The 19,371-nt window shown below is 40.6% G+C and overlaps 2 protein-coding genes across 5 annotated transcripts in view; one reads left to right on the top strand and one right to left on the bottom strand.

The window, feature by feature from the left end:
* The window catches only part of LOC133630619 (regulator of nonsense transcripts 1-like), a 40,037-nt gene extending 27,233 nt beyond the window's left edge, over positions 1–12,804 (top strand). For both annotated transcript variants that reach the window (XM_062022208.1, XM_062022210.1), the window contains exons 17-24: positions 727–883; positions 962–1,104; positions 1,183–1,357; positions 2,375–2,456; positions 2,567–2,728; positions 2,792–3,024; positions 3,096–3,215; positions 10,651–12,804. In XM_062022208.1, coding sequence (XP_061878192.1) covers positions 727–883; positions 962–1,104; positions 1,183–1,357; positions 2,375–2,456; positions 2,567–2,728; positions 2,792–3,024; positions 3,096–3,212 — 1,069 coding nt within the window. In that variant the 3' untranslated portion in view covers positions 3,213–3,215; positions 10,651–12,804. The remainder of the gene's footprint in view (positions 1–726; positions 884–961; positions 1,105–1,182; positions 1,358–2,374; positions 2,457–2,566; positions 2,729–2,791; positions 3,025–3,095; positions 3,216–10,650) is intronic.
* A 57-nt stretch (positions 12,805–12,861) lies between these two features.
* Positions 12,862–19,371, bottom strand: part of LOC133630620 (homer protein homolog 3-like) — a 104,460-nt gene continuing 97,950 nt past the window's right edge. For all 3 annotated transcript variants that reach the window (XM_062022213.1, XM_062022212.1, XM_062022211.1), the window contains one exon: positions 12,862–17,423. In XM_062022213.1, the coding sequence (XP_061878197.1) occupies positions 17,238–17,423 (186 nt within the window). In that variant the 3' untranslated portion in view covers positions 12,862–17,237. The remainder of the gene's footprint in view (positions 17,424–19,371) is intronic.

Raw genomic sequence — 19,371 nt, 5'->3', positions numbered from 1 at the left:
TGATCTTGTCCTTTCGGTCATAACCCAAAGCTCATGACCATAGGTGAGGATGAGAACGTAGATCGACCGGTAAATCGAGAGTTTTGCCTTCCGGCTCAGCTCCTTCTTCACCACAACGGATCGATACAGCGTCCGCATTACTGAAGACGCCGCACCGATCCGCCTGTCGATCTCACCATCCACTCTTCCCTCACTCGTGAACAAGACTTCGAGGTACTTGAACTCCTCCACTTGGGGCAAGATCTCCTCCCCAACCCTGAGATGGCACTCCACCCTTTTCCGGGCGAGAACCATGGACTCGGTCTTGGTGGTGCTGATTCCAATCCCAGTCGCTTCACACTCGGCTGCGAACCGATCCAGTGAGAGCTGGCCAAAAAAAATTACCATTTCATGTAAAGACAACATAAGTCCATTGCAGACAGTAAATAATAAAAAGATTGTTTTTCATTCCTACTGTTTTGTGTGTGAGCAATTTCACTCAATTAAGCCTTTTTTTTGCATTCCACACTACAAAATATTAAAACTATGTGCGATTAATGTTGATATCGTACCGGATGATACATAAGGCCCCGATAATAGTGTCATATTAATAGTGATAAAAGCTGTATCTGGACTGTAAATTTGTCATGCTCTCATGTTTGGCAATAAAGCGTTTATTCAAGTCTTTTCTTAATGTCTGTCCTAAGCAGTATTTGTACTGGTGAAAATCTAGTCGTGTTTACACAGAACTGAGGCAGCCAATGTGGAGAAAATAACAACACGGTTGCTGAAGGCTGGTGCCAAACCTGATCAAATTGGTATCATCACCCCTTATGAGGGGCAGAGGTCCTACTTGGTCCAATACATGCAGTTCAGTGGCTCCCTTCACACCAAACTGTACCAGGTATGTGGGCAAGTGGTCTTAAATGATGACATAGTATTTTAGGTTACGTAACACTCATTGGTGTATTCCTTCCTGCAGGAGGTGGAGATTGCCAGTGTGGATGCTTTCCAAGGCAGAGAGAAGGACTTTATCATCTTGTCCTGTGTGAGGGCCAACGAGCACCAGGGCATCGGCTTCCTCAATGACCCGCGTCGTCTTAACGTGGCGCTCACAAGAGCCAGGTGATCAAAAATGCTCAACGCAGTGTCGCATGAGTGCGTGGCAACTTTCCAACACTGATGTGTGTCTGCCATACATAGATATGGCGTGATCATTGTGGGGAATCCTAAAGCTCTGTCCAAGCAACCCCTGTGGAACCACTTGCTGAACAACTACAAGGAGCAGAAGGTGCTGGTGGAAGGACCGCTTAACAATTTGCGCGAGAGCCTCATGCAGTTCAGCAAGCCCCGCAAGCTGGTCAACACCATCAACCCTGTAGGTTGCCTCATTCTGTTTGAAACTCTAAATATTAGAGATGTCCGATAATATCGGACTGCCGATATTATCGGTCAATAAATACTTTAAAATGTAATATCGTAAATTAATGGTATCGGTTTCAAAAAGTAAAATTAAATTTTTTAAAACGCTGCTGTACGGAGTGGTACACGGACGTAAGGAGAAGTATAGAGCAGTTGCGTCGTGCCTACCCTCCCGATTTTCCCGGGAGACTCCCGAATTTCAGAGCCCCTCCCGAAAATTTCCCGGGGCAACCATTCTCTCGAATTTCTCCCGATTTCCACCCAGACAACAATATTGGGGGCGTGCCTTAAAGGCACTGCCTTTGCGTGCCGGCCCAATCACATAATATCTACGGCTTTTCACATACCTAAGTGAATGCAAGGCATACTTGATCAACAGCCATACAGGTCACAATGAGGGTGACCGTATAAACAACTTTAACACTGTTACAAATATGCGCCACACTGTGAACCCACACCAAACAAGAATGACAAACACATTTGGGGAGAACATCCGCACCGTAACACAACATAAACACAACAGAACAAATACCCAGAACCCCTTGCAGCACTAACTCTTCCGGGACGCTATAATATAACCCCCCCCCCCCCCCCCCCCCCAACCACCACCTCAACCTCCTCATGTCCCAAATTCCAAGCTGCTGTTTTGAGGCATGTTAAAAATAATAATGCACTTTGTGACTTCAATAATAAATATGGCAGTGCCATGTTGGCACTTATTTCCATAACTTGAGTTGATTTATTTTGGAAAACCTTGTTACATTGTTTAATGCATCCAGTAGGGCATCACAACAAAATTAGGCATAATAATGTGTTAATTCCACGACTTTATATATCGGTATCGGTTGATATCGCAATCGGTAATTAAGAGTTGGACAATATCGGACATCGGCAAAAAAGCCATTATCGGACATCTCTACTAAATATATTTCCTGTCAGGAGCTGGAGTTTGACCTGTTTTGTGGTTCTGCAGGGAGGCCGATTCATGAGCACAGCCATGTATGACGCCAGGGAAGCCCTTATTCCCGGATCTGTTTATGATCGCAGCAGCAATGGTGAGATCTTGACTTAAAAACTTCTGTGTTTCACACGATGCTCACCAACCTCTGTAAAGTTGGACAAAAAAAGAGGAATCACGGTTAAACCGATGCCTTTTCCGCGACAGGGCGTACATCCAACATGTACTTCCAGACCCACGACCAGATTGGAATGATTGGTAGCGGCCCCAATCCCATGACTTCCCTAAACATCCCCATCCCCTTTAGCCTTGTCATGCCCCCTATGCCTCCTCCTGGTTACCTCGGACAGCTCAACGGCTCGACGGCAGGTGAGATTAGAGAAGTTGTGTGTACGTGTGTGAGGTGTGTAGACTAACTTATTTCTTCTCCAGGTCGTGGAGGCGGCATGAAAGGAAAAGCTGGCGGAGGAGGCAACACTCGAGGTAGTCGCCAAAGAAACCGTGGCAACAACCACAGCAGAGGGGGCCATATGAGTGGCAGCCAGGCCAGCCAAGACTTGGGCTCGCAGCCCTTTTCCCAAGGGCCTCTGACCCAAGGCTACATTAACATGAGTCAGCCGTCACAAATGAGCCAGCCGGGGCTCTCCCAGGCGGAGCTTTCCCAGGTTTGATCATTGTGTACTCAGCTGTGGTTGAACTTGTTTTCTAAATCTCTCTGATGTTTCTTCCATCATAGGACAGTTACTTAGGAGATGAATTCAAGTCCCAAATTGACGTGGCGCTATCTCAAGACTCCACCTATCAGGGGGAGCGAGCCTACCAGCATGGTGTGACTGGACTGTCCCAGTACTAGACTGTAAGCATTGATACATTTGCACATTTATTCATTTACTAATACAGTCGTCCCTCGCCACATCGCACTTTTGGGCCTGATCTACTAAGATCCAAATACCACGCGCTAGACAGCGTGTGTAAAAAAATAAAAGCAGGGTGTTGATTCATGTTTAGGGGGCTCTAACAATGGTCTAAAAAATATTAAAGGCCTACTGAAACCCACTACTACCGACCACGCAGTCTGATAGTTTATATATCAATGATGAAATCTTAACATTATAACACATGCCAATACGGCCGGGTTAACTTATAAAGTGACATTTTAAATTTGCCGCTAAACTTCCGGTTCGAAACGCCTCTGAGGATGACGTATGCACGTGACGTAGCCCGGGGAACAGAGGTATGCCTTCCCCATTGAATACAGTACAAAAAAGCTCTGTTTTCATTTCATAATTCCACAGTATTCTGGACATCTGTGTTCGTGAATCTGTTGCAATTATGTTCATTGCATTATGGAGAAAGAAGCTGAGCAAGCAAAGAAGAAAGTTGTCGGTGCGAAACGGACGTATTTTTCGAACGAAGTCAGCAACAACAGTACACAGCCGGCGCGTCTTTGTTTACATTCAGTCCAGTACATGCAGTCAAGATGGAAGAACTCGGATAACAGAGACTCTAACCAGGAGGACTTTTGACTTCGATACACAGACGCCTGTAGAGAACTGGGACAACACAGACTCTTTCCAGGATTACTTTGATTTGGATGACAAAGACGCAGACGTGCTACTGTGAGTATGCAGCTTTGGCTTCTAAACATTTGATCGCTTGACCGTATGTGCGCAACTTTTTTTTTGCGTATGTACGTAACTTTTTAAAAATATATAAGCTTTATGAACCTTGGGTTAGGTGAACGGTCTTTTGGGCTGAGTGATTGTGTGTGTTGATCAGGTGTTTGAATTGTATTGGCGTGTTCTATGGAGCTAGGAGCTAGCATAGGAGCTAGGAGTTAGCATAACAAAGACGTAGGTGTTTTTATGCAGGATTAATTTGTGTCATATTAAATATAAGCCTGGTTGTGTTGTGGCTAATAGAGTAAATATATGTCTTGTGTTTATTTACTGTTTTAGTCATTCCCAGCTGAATACCAGGTACCGTGAGTATGCAGCCTTGGCTGCTAAACATTTGATAGCTTGACCGTATGTGCGCGTCACGTACGTAACTTTTTAAAAATATATAAGCTTTATGAACATTGGGTTAGGTGAACTGTCTTTTGGGCTGAGTGATTGTGTGTGTTGATCAGGTGTTTGAATTGTATTGGCGTGTTCTATGGAGCTAGGAGCTAGCAGAGGAGCTAGGAGCTAGCATAACAAACACGTAGGTGTTTTTATGCAGGACTAATTTGTGGCATATTAAATATAAGCCTGGTTGTGTTGTGGCTAATAGAGTATATATATGTCTTGTGTTTATTTACTGTTGTAGTCATTCCCAGCTGAATATCAGGTCACCCCCGGCTCTCACAGCATCTTCCCTATCTGAATAGCTTCAACTCCCCACTAGTCCTTCACTTGCACTTTACTCATCCACAAATCTTTCATCCTCGCTCAAATTAATGGGGAAATTGTCGCTTTCTCGGTCCGAATCTCTCTCACTTCATGCGGCCATCATTGTAAACAATAGGGAACTTTGCGTATATGTTCAATTGACTACGTCACGCTACTTCCGGTAGGGGCAAGCCTTTTTTTATCAGATACCAAAAGTTGCGATCTTTATCGTCGTTGTTCTATACTAAATCCTTTCAGCAAAAATATGGCAATATCGCGAAATGATCAAGTATGACACATAGAATAGATCTGCTATCCCCGTTTAAATAAAAAAAATTCATTTCAGTAGGCCTTTAAGAAGGTTGTTGACAGTTTTTTATGCTCTCGCTAGTGCTGGGCGATATGGCCGAAAAAGTATATCTCGATATATTTTTACTTAAATTCGATATATACCGTATTTCCTTGAATTGGCACTCAGCATCAAGGGTTGGAATTGGGCGTTAAATCACCAAAAATGATTCCCGGGCGCGGCACCGCTGCTGCCCACTGCTCCCCTCACCTCCCAGGGGGTGAACAAGGGGATGGGTCAAATGCAGAGGACAAATTTCACCACACCTAGTGTGTGTGTGATAATCATTGGTACATTAACTTTAACTTTAACAAGGTTTTCCAAAATAAATCAACTCAAGTTATGGAAAAAAAATGCCAACATGGCACTGCCATATTTATTATTGAAGTCACAAAGTGCATTATTTTTTTTAACATGCCTCAAAACAGCAGCTTGGAATTTGGGACATCCCTGAGAGAGCATGAGGAGGTTGAGGTAGGCGGGGTTGAGGTGGGCGTGGGGTGTATATTGTAGCGTCCCGGAAGAGTTAGTGCTGCAAGGGGTTTTGGGTATTTGTTCTGTTGTGTTTATGTTGTGTTACAGTGCGGATGTTCTCCCGAAATGTGTTTGTCATTCTTGTTTGGTGTGGGTTCACAGTGTGGCGCATATTTGTAACAGTGTTGAAGTTGTTTATACGCCACCCTCAGTGTGACTTGTATGGCTGTTGACCAAGTATGCATTGCATTCTCTTGTGTGTGTGAAAAGCCATAGATATTATGTGATTAGGCCGGCACACAAAGGCAGTGCCTTTAAGGTTTATTGGCGCTCTGTACTTCTCCCTACGTCCGTGTACACAGAGGCGTTTTAAAAAGTCATACATTTTACTTTTTGAAACCGATACCGATCATTTTGAAACCGATAACGATAATTTCCGATATTACCTTTTAAAGCATTTATCGGCCGATAATATTGGCAATCCGATATTATCTGCCATCCCTAATCTCAATATATTTTCCGGTGAAAGTATACATATAAATATATAAATTCACTGAATTTCAAGTGAATGACAACTGTACTGAAAACAGTCAGTCAGTGGCACTTTTATTAACCCACTTAGTCAAGATGGGTATTAACAGCGCAGAAAATAAACTGTTTAAGTGGTACAGAATTACGTAACATAAATAAAATAGAAAAATATTATTTCTACTTAAAATAAATAACATAGTTGTGCAAATAATACAAAGTGTATCAAACTCAGATAAAAAAATACATTTGCAGGCAGGCACTTTTTAATTCCCAGTCGACGATGTAATGGACTGTCACACATGTACGGTTCTGTGGTCCTACTAGACCACACGTCTGGTCAGCGCCAAATAAGTGACTTGACTTAATTGTGCGGCTATGATCTTCCTCACTCCGGCATACATTTTTGACAGCATTTTACGTGCGAAATATGCCCGGCTTGGCAACTCGAGAGCAGTTTAGATTTGGGCTTACATGGTAAACAACTCAATGAATGTTTTATCCAGACGCATACATTTGTCCAAATGTGGCCAAGTAGACACATTGTGGGTTTCCTGGACGTCGTCTACATCGCTAAAAGAAACATTTAAGGAAGAGAATCCCTCTGCCTTCTTCAACTAGTTTTATTAATATATAAATCGCCCGCTTGAATATTCCCTCTTTGACTCGCTTGTTATCATGTGGGATGTCTGTTGTGATTTCCTTTCCTGGTTCCATGACCCGCCCTATATTGCCTCTGATTGGCCTGTCCCTAATATTTTGCCCCAATCTTAACCAATCGTGAATCATTATACGTAAACCAACTAATAATCATTGATGTTTCCCGTATAGATTGTGCCCTGCCTGTGGAGTTGCAGTAGTCCACTTCTCTTTCTCTTCTCCCTCTCTCTTCTTTTGTAGCATGTAGCTTAGCTAACCGCTACATGGGTCTAAGCATAGCTAAGCTACGGAAATCGCTACTTATTTAAAAGTAGCGAAGCTACTGGGAAATGTAGTTAAGCTACGTAGCGAATGTTTGCTTGTGTTGTTGTTGTTGTGGGTCAGTGCAGTGGGTGGGAGAGTACAAGCACGTCTTGGAAGGAGGAAAAGGAGGGCTTTAGTAGCCCATGGAGTGTTAAGAGGGAGTGAGAAGCGGGGGAGAATCAAGGAGCACAACAAATAAGCGGTCATTTTAACGTGAAATAAATTATATTGATTTTACAATATTTTCTTAATTCACAGGTAAGATAGGTCTTTATTGTCATTGCACAAGTACAACGAAACTTTTGTTTTCAGCACAAACCCGTTCAAGGTTAGACAAACAAACAGTGTACAGGGTTACAGAACAGGAACGCTGATGGGTTGCCACAAGGCGCCCCATAAAAGATGGGAAAAAGGTGAACGCTGGGGAAGGATGAGTAAAAAAATACAATCTAGACTGGGCACCTAAGGGGACCCAGTCTGGAGTGGGAAAAAACCTCCGTAGCAAATCACATATACATAGGGGAGGGAGTGCGGGGTCATGGTGGCTGGCCGCAGCTCTCAGGCGCTGCCCATCCTTCCATCACCCCTATGGGATTTTCGTCGAGGGCGTTGGATTGGGGGTGGGGTATGTGTGTGTGGCCTATATTTTTGTGGATGCATGTGTGTGTGTAAGTCTGCCGCGTGTCTATGTTCCGCGGCCTTGATGTCGTGCAGCCGATAAGTCCAAAGTCAACAACAACAGGTGTGTGTCCATGAGAGACAAGAAGGGAGTTTGTTGTGTCTTAGCCGCACTGTCCTTCGGTAGAGTCTCGAAGCCAGGGAAACAATCCAAGTTAGAATGTTTTGTATACGAGTGAAAATAAAAATTTGCTTTTCACTCTAAATTGTCTATGACTGGTCCTCAAAAATCCTGCGGGGCAGACAGTCAGGCAACATTGATAAACGAGGGACGACTGAAGGTTCATTGTACAAACCCCGTTTCCATATGAGTTGGGAAATTGTGTTAGATGTAAATATAAACGGAATACAATGATTTGCAAATCCTTTTCAACCCATATTCAATTGAATGCACTACAAAGACAAGATATTTGATGTTCAAACTCAAACTTTTTTTTTTTTTTGCAAATAATAATTAACTTAGAATTTTATGGCTGCAACACGTGCCAAAGTAGTTGGGAAAGGGCATGTTCACCACTGTGTTACATGGCCTTTCCTTTTAACAACACTCAGTAAACGTTTGGGAACTGAGGAGACACATTTTTGAAGCTTCTCAGGTGGAATTCTTTCCCATTCTTGCTTGATGTACAGCTTAAGTTTTCAACAGTCCGGGGGTCTCCGTTGCGCTATTTTAGGCTTCATAATGCGCCACACATTTTCAATGGGAGACAGGTCTGGACTACAGGCAGGCCAGTCTAGTACCCACACTCTTTTACTATGAAGCCACGTTGATGTAACACGTGGCTTGGCATTGTCTTGCTGAAATAAGCAGGGGCGTCCATGGTGACGTTGCTTGGATGGCAACATATGTTGCTCCAAAACCTGTATGTACCTTTCAGCATTAATGGTGCCTTCACAGATGTGTAAGTTACCCATGTCTTGGGCACTAATACACCCCCATACCATCACACATGCTGGCTTTTACACTTTGCGCCTATAACAATCTGGATGGTTCTTTTCCTCTTTGGTCCGGAGGACACGACGTCCACAGTTTCCAAAAACAATTTGAAATGTGGACTCGTCAGACCACAGAACACTTTTCCACTTTGTATCAGTCCATCTTAGATGAGCTCAGGCCCAGCGAAGCAGACGGCGTTTCTGGGTGTTGTTGATAAACGGTTTTCGCCTTGCATAGGAGAGTTTTAACTTGCACTTACAGATGTAGCGACCAACTGTAGTTACTGACAGTGGGTTTCTGAAGTGTTCCTGAGCCCATGTGGTGATATCCTTTACACACTGATGTCGCTTGTTGATGCAGTACAGCCTGAGGGATGGAAGGTCACAGGCTTAGCTGCTTACGTGCAGTGATTTCTCCAGATTCTCTGAACCCTTTGATGATATTACGGACCGTAGATGGTGAAATCCCTAAATTCCTTGCAATAGCTGGTTGAGAAAGGTTTTTCTTAAACTGTTCAACAATTTGCTCACGCATTTGTTGACAAAGTGGTGACCCTCGCCCCATCCTTGTTTGTGAATGACTGAGCATTTCATGGAATCTACTTTTATACCCAATCATGGCACCCACCTGTTCCCAATTTGCCTGTTCACCTGTGGGATGTTCCAAATAAGTGTTTGATGAGCATTCCTCAACTTTATCAGTATTTATTGCCACCTTTCCCAACTTCTTTGTCCCGTGTTGCTGGCATCAAATTCTAAAGTTAATGATTATTTGCAAAAAAAAAAAAGTTTATCAGTTTGAACATCAAATATGTTGTCTTTGTAGCATATTCAACTGAATATGGGTTGAAAATGATTTGCAAATCATTGTATTCCGTTTATATTTACATCTAACACAATTTCCCAACTCGTATGGAAACGGGGTTTGTAGTTTGTATTAGATCAGGGGTGTCCAAACTTTTTCCACTGAGGGCCGCACATTGAAAAATCAAAGCTGGCATGGGCCATTTTGATATTTTTTATTTTAAAAACCAATAAAATATATGTATAAAAAATATACATTTAGGCTTCCAGTCAGGCTTGATCCCAGGAACCCCAAAGGGTTTTGGTCCAAAAAATATAAAAAATGTGTCATTATTCAGTATTATTATTTGTGTTGATCCACATTAGGTCTATCTGTAATTATAACATTTTTTAAAGATTTAAATTGTATGCTCTTTATGTCAAAGAAAACCATTTTTTTAAAATGAAAAAGACACAAAAAAACGCAATATTTTCACCCAATAAAATTTTTAAGTGGGATATTTGAGATTATATAATAATTGGAGCCTTAAAAAGGTCAATAACTCATAACACCATTGACTTCAATTCATTATTATTTTTTGAGCAATGACACTTAAAACTAATCACACTCAAATTGTAGGGGATCCAAAAGGGTCCTACTCATTAAAGTGTTACAAAATAAATTATATATATATTTTTTTACTGTTTACTTTTAACACAATAATCTCGAGATCAACTTCAGATCTATCCGTCAATTATAAGTTTTATTGTTGTTTATGTTTTTTGTTTGTTCGTTTTAGGCCCTTCTTTAAAAAAAAACAGCTGGTTTTTTTACATGGCAAACACAAAATATGCGACGTTTTCCCCAAAAAATATCTCAAAATATTTAATGTGACGTAATTGGAGCCTTGAATAGTTTAATAATTCATAATGACATTGATTTTGATTCATTATTATTTTTTAAAGAAAGAAACAGCCTACATGGCAGCTTTGTGTGATTAGAGTAAACATTGCTACATTTTCTTGTTTGCTCTTTAAATACCACTTTTAATGTTTTTTTTTTATTTTTTCAATCGTATTTTTAAAATGTGCCGTGGGGCCGTTAAAAAATGGCCCCCGGGCCGCACTTTGGACACCCCTGTACTAGAGCAATTGTCCCTAATGTTGTGGCCAGTGAGTGTAATGATGTTTTTGTTCTTGTTTCTCAGACTGCTGAAAGGTGCTTGGCCTATATGAGCTCAGTTCATCAGAGTTTAAAATCTGGGTGATAACAAAAAAACGAACAAATAAGGATACCCGTTTTCCACCGCTACACCACTGCGTGAAAGTAACAGGAGCGAGAAAACCAACCAATCACAAGAGAGAAGAGCAGAGCGAGGGGGCGGCGTGCCAGGCTGACGGAGGAGCGAAGGCACTGCTTCCCTGCACGCGCCCAGGCGAGCCGAAGGAGCGAGCTGGCGTCTTTGGAATCGGCGCTGCTGGAGGAACGAGACCCTTGGCGTCTTTGAGGAGGAAAGCTCCAAACCGGAGCGAGGGGTGTACCGTGTCATCTGACCCTCACGTGCCCCTGAATCCCTTTAGGGTCTCCAGGCCGTCTGGTCGCAGGGAAAGATGGAGGTGGTCTCCACACGTCTGTCCTCCTAGCTAACTGCCCTACAGGATGAGACACAGAGCGAGGGGGGGGCGACACACGGCTTGAAGCAACGTTTCCAACTGCCAAGTCTTTGGCTGTTCAAGAACTCTTTGTCAGTGGACATGTGTGGGCCACAAAGCCACTGATCATTCACTCTTTCTCAGCGGTTAGTGGCAAGTTTCAAAAGAAATGGTGATGACACCATCTCTCTGGAGGTGGTCTGCAAGGAACACGTGGAATTAGCTCTTTGAATAGCAAAAGTCATGTTTTTGTCTCCCAACGTGTACGAGACCGTATTTGTTCTTCTAAATATATCCGTAGTACAACCAGGAGAACTCGGGGTGGTGATAAAGAGTAACTTGCGCTCGTTTTGGTGAAAGCATGAAGATCCTCACAGCTTGCGATTGCTATGTAACAGAATCGCACAGAGATGCCTTGCCTAATTATTAGACCATCTAAAGACACAGCTGCCCTGAATTAAGCAGCACTGATCATTTTGTTTACATGCTAGTATGAAGAAGCTGAAATTATACTTTTAATGCTAAAATATTAATTTTACCCATTAATTTAACATTTTAGTTGTATCATTTCCTAATTCATAGTTATTTACTTTCCTTCTTGAAGAGTTCATTGTTTGAGTGGTTCAACGTTATGCTTGATTTCTTCCTGACTTTTCCAATTTACACTACCGTTCAAAAGTTTGGGGTCACATTGAAATGTCCTTATTTTTTGAAGGAAAAGCACTGTACTTTTCAATGAAGATAACTATAAACTAGTCTTAACTTGAAAGAAATACACTCTATACATTGCTAATGTGGTAAATTACTATTCTAGCTGCAAATGTCGGGTTTTTGGTGCATTATCTACATAGGTGTATAGAGGCCCATTTCCAGCAACTATCACTCCAGTGTTCTAATGGTACAATGTGTTTGCTCATTGGCTCAGAAGGCTAATTGATGATTAGAAAACCCTTGTGCAATCCTGTTCACACATCTGAAAACAGTTTAGCTCGTTACCGAAGCTACAAAACTGACCTTCCTTTGAGCAGATTGAGTTTCTGGAGCATCACATTTGTGGGGTCAATTAAACACTCAAAATGGCCAGAAAAAGAGAACTTTCATCTGAAACTCGACAGTCTATTCTTGTTCTTAGAAATGAAGGCTATTCCACAAAATTGTTTGGGTGACCCCAAACTTTTGAACGGTAGTGTAGGTCTAAAAAAGTATTTGTTTTCTCGCGTAGAATTAGCAGATTTTCTCGTGGGGTTTTATTTTGCACGCGCATGTGTTGACTCAAGTGTAGTTCTGTAGGCTGCTCAAGTTCTGTCTGTCCCGATCCTTTAACAGATCAGAATCTTTTGCTCACCTTGGTGGTTGTGTTTCGACCTGTGGTTGCTCATCTTCTTTCCTGTACCTTGATTTATTTTTACATGCGGCTCATTCAAGTGTCGGTGTTTCCATTGTCGCCTGGAAATACTCGTGTTGCTGCGTCTAAACCGATCTTTTAGCAACATATCCGCTGAGCATGTTGTATGGTGGAAACATTCAACTACCCTGTGAAAGCTTATGTTGCGATTTCATTGAGCTCATTCGTTTTTTGACCCTGTATATTTGCCTGACATTACACATTATTGCGATTCTTTTCCAATAATGGATTGTGATTGTTCTGATTGTGCTCACAAACTTATAATTATTACAACATTAAAAGTTGTTTATTTTTTGGTCCTCTATTTGAATGATACTTTGTTATTTTAGCTGTGACAGTGGCAGATGTGAGATTTTTTTTGTGCACAAAAAAAGACAAGTTTGTGGTCTCTTGCTTTTATTTTTCGTAACAGCATGTAAGGAACATCCGCCGTGACTTTCTCCGACCATCCTGGGAATACAAACAGTAAGGCTAGAAAGAAATGTTCAACTCTACAGTCTGTGTGGTCCAGTAAAAAAAAAAAAAATACTGTTACTGACATTCTGCTGTTCAATAGATGCACTGTTGACCCGTCCACGTGTCACCTCTTCCACTGATGAAAACGACAAGTCTTGGAAGTATCCCTAAAGTCCTTGAATGCGTCACAGCCGAGGTGGAGCGATCATACAGTAAGTAAGTTTCTATTCATCACTTAAGTTGTCGCCTTATGGGTTACATCAGGGGTGTCCAAAGTGCGGCCCGGGGGCCATTTGCGGCCTGCAGGTAATTTTTTAACGTCCCCACGGCACATTCTAAAAATACGATGAAAAAAAAAAAAAAAGTGGTATAAAAGAGCAAACAGGTGAAATGTAACAAGAAAATGTTGCATTATTTACTCTAATAACACAAAGCTGCCATGTACGCTGTTTCTTTCTTTAAAAAATAATAATGAATCAAAATCAATGTCATTATGAATTATTGACCTATTCAAGGCTCCATTTATGTCACATTAAATATTCCACGTTGAGATATTTTGAGGGGAAAATGTTGCATATTTTTTAGTTGCCATTTAAAAAACAAAGTTTTTTAAAGAAGGGCCTAAAACGAACAAACAAAAAACATAAACAACAATCAAACTTATAATTGACGGATAGATCTGAAGTTGATCTTGAGACTATTGTGGTAAAAGTTAAAAAAAAATGTTGGATTTATTTTTTTAAACTTTACTGAGCAGTACCCTTTTGGATCCCCAATCATTTTAGTGGGACTTTTTTTTTTTTAAGTGTCATTGCTCAAAAAAATAATGAATTAAAATCAATGTTGTTATGAGTTATTGATCTTTTTAAGACTCCAATTATTATATAATCTCAAATATTCCACTTTAAAATTTTATTGGGGGAAAATATTGCACATTTTGTGTTTTTTTCCATAAAAAAACACGGTTTTCCTTGACAAAAATGGCATACAACACAAATCTTTAAAAGCGTTATATTGACAAATAGACCTAATGTTGATCTAGAGATTTAAACCTTGAATAATAATAATACTAAATAATGACACATTTGTAATATTTTTTTTGACCAAAACCTTTTGGGGTCCCCGGGTTCAAGTCTGAGTGGAGGCCTAAATGTATCTTTTTTATACATATATTGTATTGTTTTTTAAAATAAAAAATATCAAAATGGCCCCCGCTTGCTTTGATTTTTCAGTGTGCGGCCCTCAGTGGAAAAAGTTTGGACACCCCTGAGTTACATCATTGGAAGAATCCCTCATGTGAGCACAGAAGCTGCTGAAAGACCTTAATACGTTGAGCTTTGGTGTTATTATTCACACAGTTCAAGTCACCAAAATACACCCTCTCTTCATTTCAACTACCGTATTTTCCGGACTATAAGGCGCACCTAAAATCATTTTTTCCCCCTCAAAACTCGACAGTGCGCCTTTTAACCCGGCGCGCCTAATGTACGGAATAATTCTGGCTTTGCTTACCGACCTCGAAGCAATTTTATTTGGTACATGTTGTAATAAGTGTGACCAGTGGATGGCAGTCAAACATAAGAGATACGTGTTGACTGCACTATGATGGCAATATGACTCAAGTAAACAACACGTACATTTTATAAGTTCCATTGACAATATAGAACATTACACACGGCGCTCAAAAATCTATCAAAATGTTTTAGTACGACTTTGGTAAGCTATGAAGCCACACCGCTAGATGGATTTTCGCCGCATTAAACATAGGAGTATTAGTATGATGCGTGTATAACAGACCAGGGCATTCTGCGGCCCGCGGGCCACATCCGACCCTTTGTGCGTCCCTGTCCGGCCCGCGTTGAGACCAATCATAAATTTAAAATAGTATCTATGTCGAGTGTGCAATACAACGGTGCTGCTTTTGTTTTGAAAAGCGTTATTTGTATTACTTCCGTGTGGACGTATGCGCGTGCGTGATTGTGAGTGAATGTGAACAGTTACAATCACAAATTACAAAATAAAGTTGAAAAAACATCTGTCATGCGCGCAATACAACTGTGCTGCTTTTATTTTGAAAAGTGTTATTTATGGGCGTATGTCCGTGTGTAACCTGTGAGTGAAGGTGCACAGAGACAAGTGATGCACGGTTTACACCCGAGACGCTAAAAAGAGAAAAGTTGATGAGGAATGGCGTGTTTTCAACAAGACATGGACTGCCAAGCAACGTTCCGTCTAAGGTGCGCGCACTGCTAAAGCGTCCTCTGCGCACAGCAAATATATGCCGCGCACCAAATCAAATCCCATTTGAATTCTAAACAAAATAAACACATTTATTCTGTGTAATTTTGCAATGCAACTCTGAGTGACAGTGACAACAAGCGGCCCTAACGGTGTTCATCAACACCGTTAAATTGAACACTGTTCAATTATTGTAACGTCTATCGAGATGCTTCAAGGCCAGGAATTATATCGATCACTTTATTGAGCAAAACTGTTTATATTCGGCCATAACCACACCAAAAACACGAGTAAAACACTTCTATCTCGAAAAACTAGTCATTTTCTGCCGTACAAACCAGGCCAAAACCAACTTGTCGTCTGTCACCAACACGCATACCACTAAACCACTGGTGCGTTTATGGCCACACAAAAAGTCGGACAACTCAAACACCACACAAAGTTACACTATGACTCCTCAGTCATACATGTGCTTATTTTACTGTCATTTATTATTAATGTTAATTTATTCATATTAATCATGGAATGCTGTTACTAGAGAAAGTTACAGGAATGCACACTTCATCCTATGCTTACATTTCATTGTGCAACATGAGGATGTTTAAGGGGAACTAAATGTGATCTCTGAAAGGGGTACAAATGATTTCCAAAGCAGTGCTTTTGGTATAAAGTTAAGTTAGGTTAAATGAAAGTATTATTAATTATTATTATTATTATTTATCTTACGGTATATATCAAAAATAATATTGAGCAAAATTTAATTGAAATATTGTCGATGTGGCCCTCCAGCAGTGCTCGGGTTGCTCATGCGGCCCCCGGTAAAAATTAATTGCCCACCCCTGGTGTATAAGGTAAGACATATTATCTGGCGTCTTGTTTTCGCAATATTACGCAAAAGCAACTTTTTTTTACCTTCTGTTACCTGCTGATCCGCATTTGGGATCTGCATAAATCCTGATAAAATGCGGGCGTCCGCCTTTTGTAGTCAATGACGACACCGTTGTTGATAGGCTTCTTTTTCTATATCTTCTTGTTATGGGACATTCATCCTCCGCTGTTGCCATTTCTAATATAAAGTACTGTAAAGTTCTTACTTATATCTGTCAGTAAACATACCGGTGTAGTGAGTTTACATTATTCACCCAAGGAACTTTAGTTATTAGAGTTCCGGTCGGACGGTTTTTCACGGGACACATTTCTGGGTGTTGTTGTTGTTTCCGGATGAGGAGATGCTGCTCCGTTATTGATTGAAGTAAAGTCTGAATGTCATTAAAACAGTTATCTCCATCTTTTGACACTTCTTCCACTCCCGTCCTTGCGCGCTACACCGCTACAACAAAGATGACGGGGAGAAGACGCTGTCGAAGTGGAGGCACGTAAATAGGACCGCCCACAAAACGGCGCATCCAGAAAGCGGCTTGAAGATGATGTGTAAAACATCATCTATGCAACATTTTGACCACCATTATTATGTTATGTAGACCACAAAGAAGTCTTCTACATTTAGGAAAAAATTAAAATAATATGACCTCTTTAATGCGGCCTATAATCTTATATATGAAAAAAGATCAAAAATAGACCATTCATCGGCAGTGCGCCCTATGGTCCGGAAAATACGGTCCTCTGTCTTATTGCTGCTACATAATGCATGAACAACTACTCACATGAATCCGTGTATCTGGCTGTGAATGCAGTTTTAATGTGTGCTTGTGTGGACAAGGCAGTTCATCAGGTCTCATTTTTACTGGTTTCAAGAAAGACAGTAAAACAAGGCCTCTTATCAGTCGTAATAACACTTAAGATGCGCTTTTTAAATCCTAAAGTCGTACTACGTGTAATACTACAAGCACCGGTTGTCCTTAGTGTTTAAAATATCTTGCACTTGAAAGCAGTTACCTTGAAGTTATTGCATTGTTTCCATGGAAGCAACATGAAGCGCTACGTCGTTAGGCCGACCGACATCTATTCACCGAGTCCTGCGGACAAGATGCTTCCCGTGCGGGCCGCCCATCTGTTTGACTTCTGTTCCTTCATCCTGACGCGTTATTTGTCGACGAGCTTCACGAGGCTCTGGCGGAGATCATTGAGGTCAAAGATTTTGATGTCGAGAATTTCAATGGACCTCTGAAGCTCGGTGTCCAAGCGATCTCGGTCCTCCATAGAGTTGTTCAAGTTTTGCTCCGTGTTCTGGATGCGCCGCTCCAACTCGGAATTACGCATCTCCACTTCCTGTAGAAGAACGGATCTTTTAAGTCACAGAAATATAAAATCTTCCGCTGGAAGCAGGTGAACTATTCATTAGGTATACATGCAAAGTCGAATACATTATGGCTTTAAACATACCGTATTTTTCGGACTAAAAGGCGCACTTAAAATCCTTTCATTTTCTCAAAACTCGACAGTGCGCCCCTAATGTACGGAATAATTTTGGTTGTGCATACCGACCTCGAATCTATTTTATTTGGTACATGTTGAAATGATAAGTGTGAGCAGTAGATGGCAGTCACACCAGAGATATGTGTAGACTGCAATGTGATGGCAGTCACACATAAGATATATGTATAGACTGCAATATGATTCAAGTAAACAACACCAAAATGTCATATGTTCCATTGAAAATATAGAACATTACATACAACGCTCAAAAATCATAATGTTTTAGTAGGACTTTGGTAAGCTATGAAGCCACACCACTTGATGGATTGTACTGTGCTTCAACATAGGAGTATTATTATGGTGTGTGTATAAGGTAAGACATATTATCTGGCGTTTTATTTTGCAATATTATGCAAAAGCAACTTTTACCTTCTGGTACCTGCTGATCTGTATTTGGGATCTGCATAAGTCCTGAAAATGTGCATGCGTCCGCCTTTGTAGTCCGTGCCGACACCGTAGTCGATAATCTTCTTTTTCTCTATCTTCTTGTTATGTGACATTCATCCTCAGCTGTTGCCATTTCTAATATAAAGTAGTGTAAAGTTCTTACTTATATCTGTCAGTAAACTCGCCATGAAAGCGCTAAAACATACCGGTGTAGTGAGTTTACATTATTCACCCAAGGAACTTTAGTTATTAGAGTTATTAGGTCAGACAGTTTTTTACAGGACACATTTCCGGCCTTGTTGTTGTTGCACTAGTGAGCCACGGATGAGGAGATGCTGCTCCGTTATTGATTGAAATAAAGTGTGAATGTCATTAAAACAGTTAGCGCCATCTTTTTGACACTTCTTCCACTCCCGTCCTTGCACGCTACACCGCTACAACAAAGATGACGGAAGGTGAGCCACATAAATAAGACCGCCCACAAAACGGCGCATCCTGAAGCGACTGTCAGGAAGCGACTTGAAGATGATGTATAAAACATCATCTATGCAACATTTTGAGCAAAGAACCAACATTACATGTTATGTGGACCACAAGGAAGTCTTTTACATTTAAAAAAATATATTTTGATCCCTTTTAATGCGCCCTATAATCCGGTGCGCCTTTTGTCTGAAAATAGACCTGAAAAGACCCGCTCATCGGCAGTGCGCTTTATAATCCGGTGCGCCCTATGGTCCGGAAAATACGGTATATTGTTTTTGTATCTTGCAGACCACCCCTCTCTTTGAAGAGCTGTTTGTGGAATACCAAGGTCAAAGTGCGTCTTTCTTTTTAAATGGTCTGATACATCAAGTGTGTTATATTACCGGCCAGTTGTTTGATACATTTGCTGAATTCATCACTATTAAGGGACAAGCGGTAGAAAATTGATGGATGGATGGATATCTTAACATTTGCATCAGTTCTGTTTGATCACTTGCCCAACTTTCAGACATTGTTCTCTCCAGGGAACTGAATGTGTGTGTAAGTGACGGGAAGAAAAGCGTTTAGGGACAAGTCATATATATATATGTATATATATCATATATATATGTATATATATCATATATATATTATATATGTATTATAATATATATCATATATATATGTATATATATCATATATATATTATATATGTATTATAATATATATCATATACATATTATATATATCTTATATATATACTGTGTATATATTATATATATATAATATATATATGTATATATAATATATATATATTTATATATATTATATATATATATATATTTATATATATATAATATATATATATTTATATATATATAATATATATATA

This window comes from Entelurus aequoreus, linkage group LG16 (genome assembly GCF_033978785.1).
Source record: "Entelurus aequoreus isolate RoL-2023_Sb linkage group LG16, RoL_Eaeq_v1.1, whole genome shotgun sequence".
Taxonomy (NCBI): domain Eukaryota; kingdom Metazoa; phylum Chordata; class Actinopteri; order Syngnathiformes; family Syngnathidae; genus Entelurus; species Entelurus aequoreus.
Note: the sequence above shows the minus strand (reverse complement) of the source record. Positions and strands in the feature narration are given on the sequence as shown.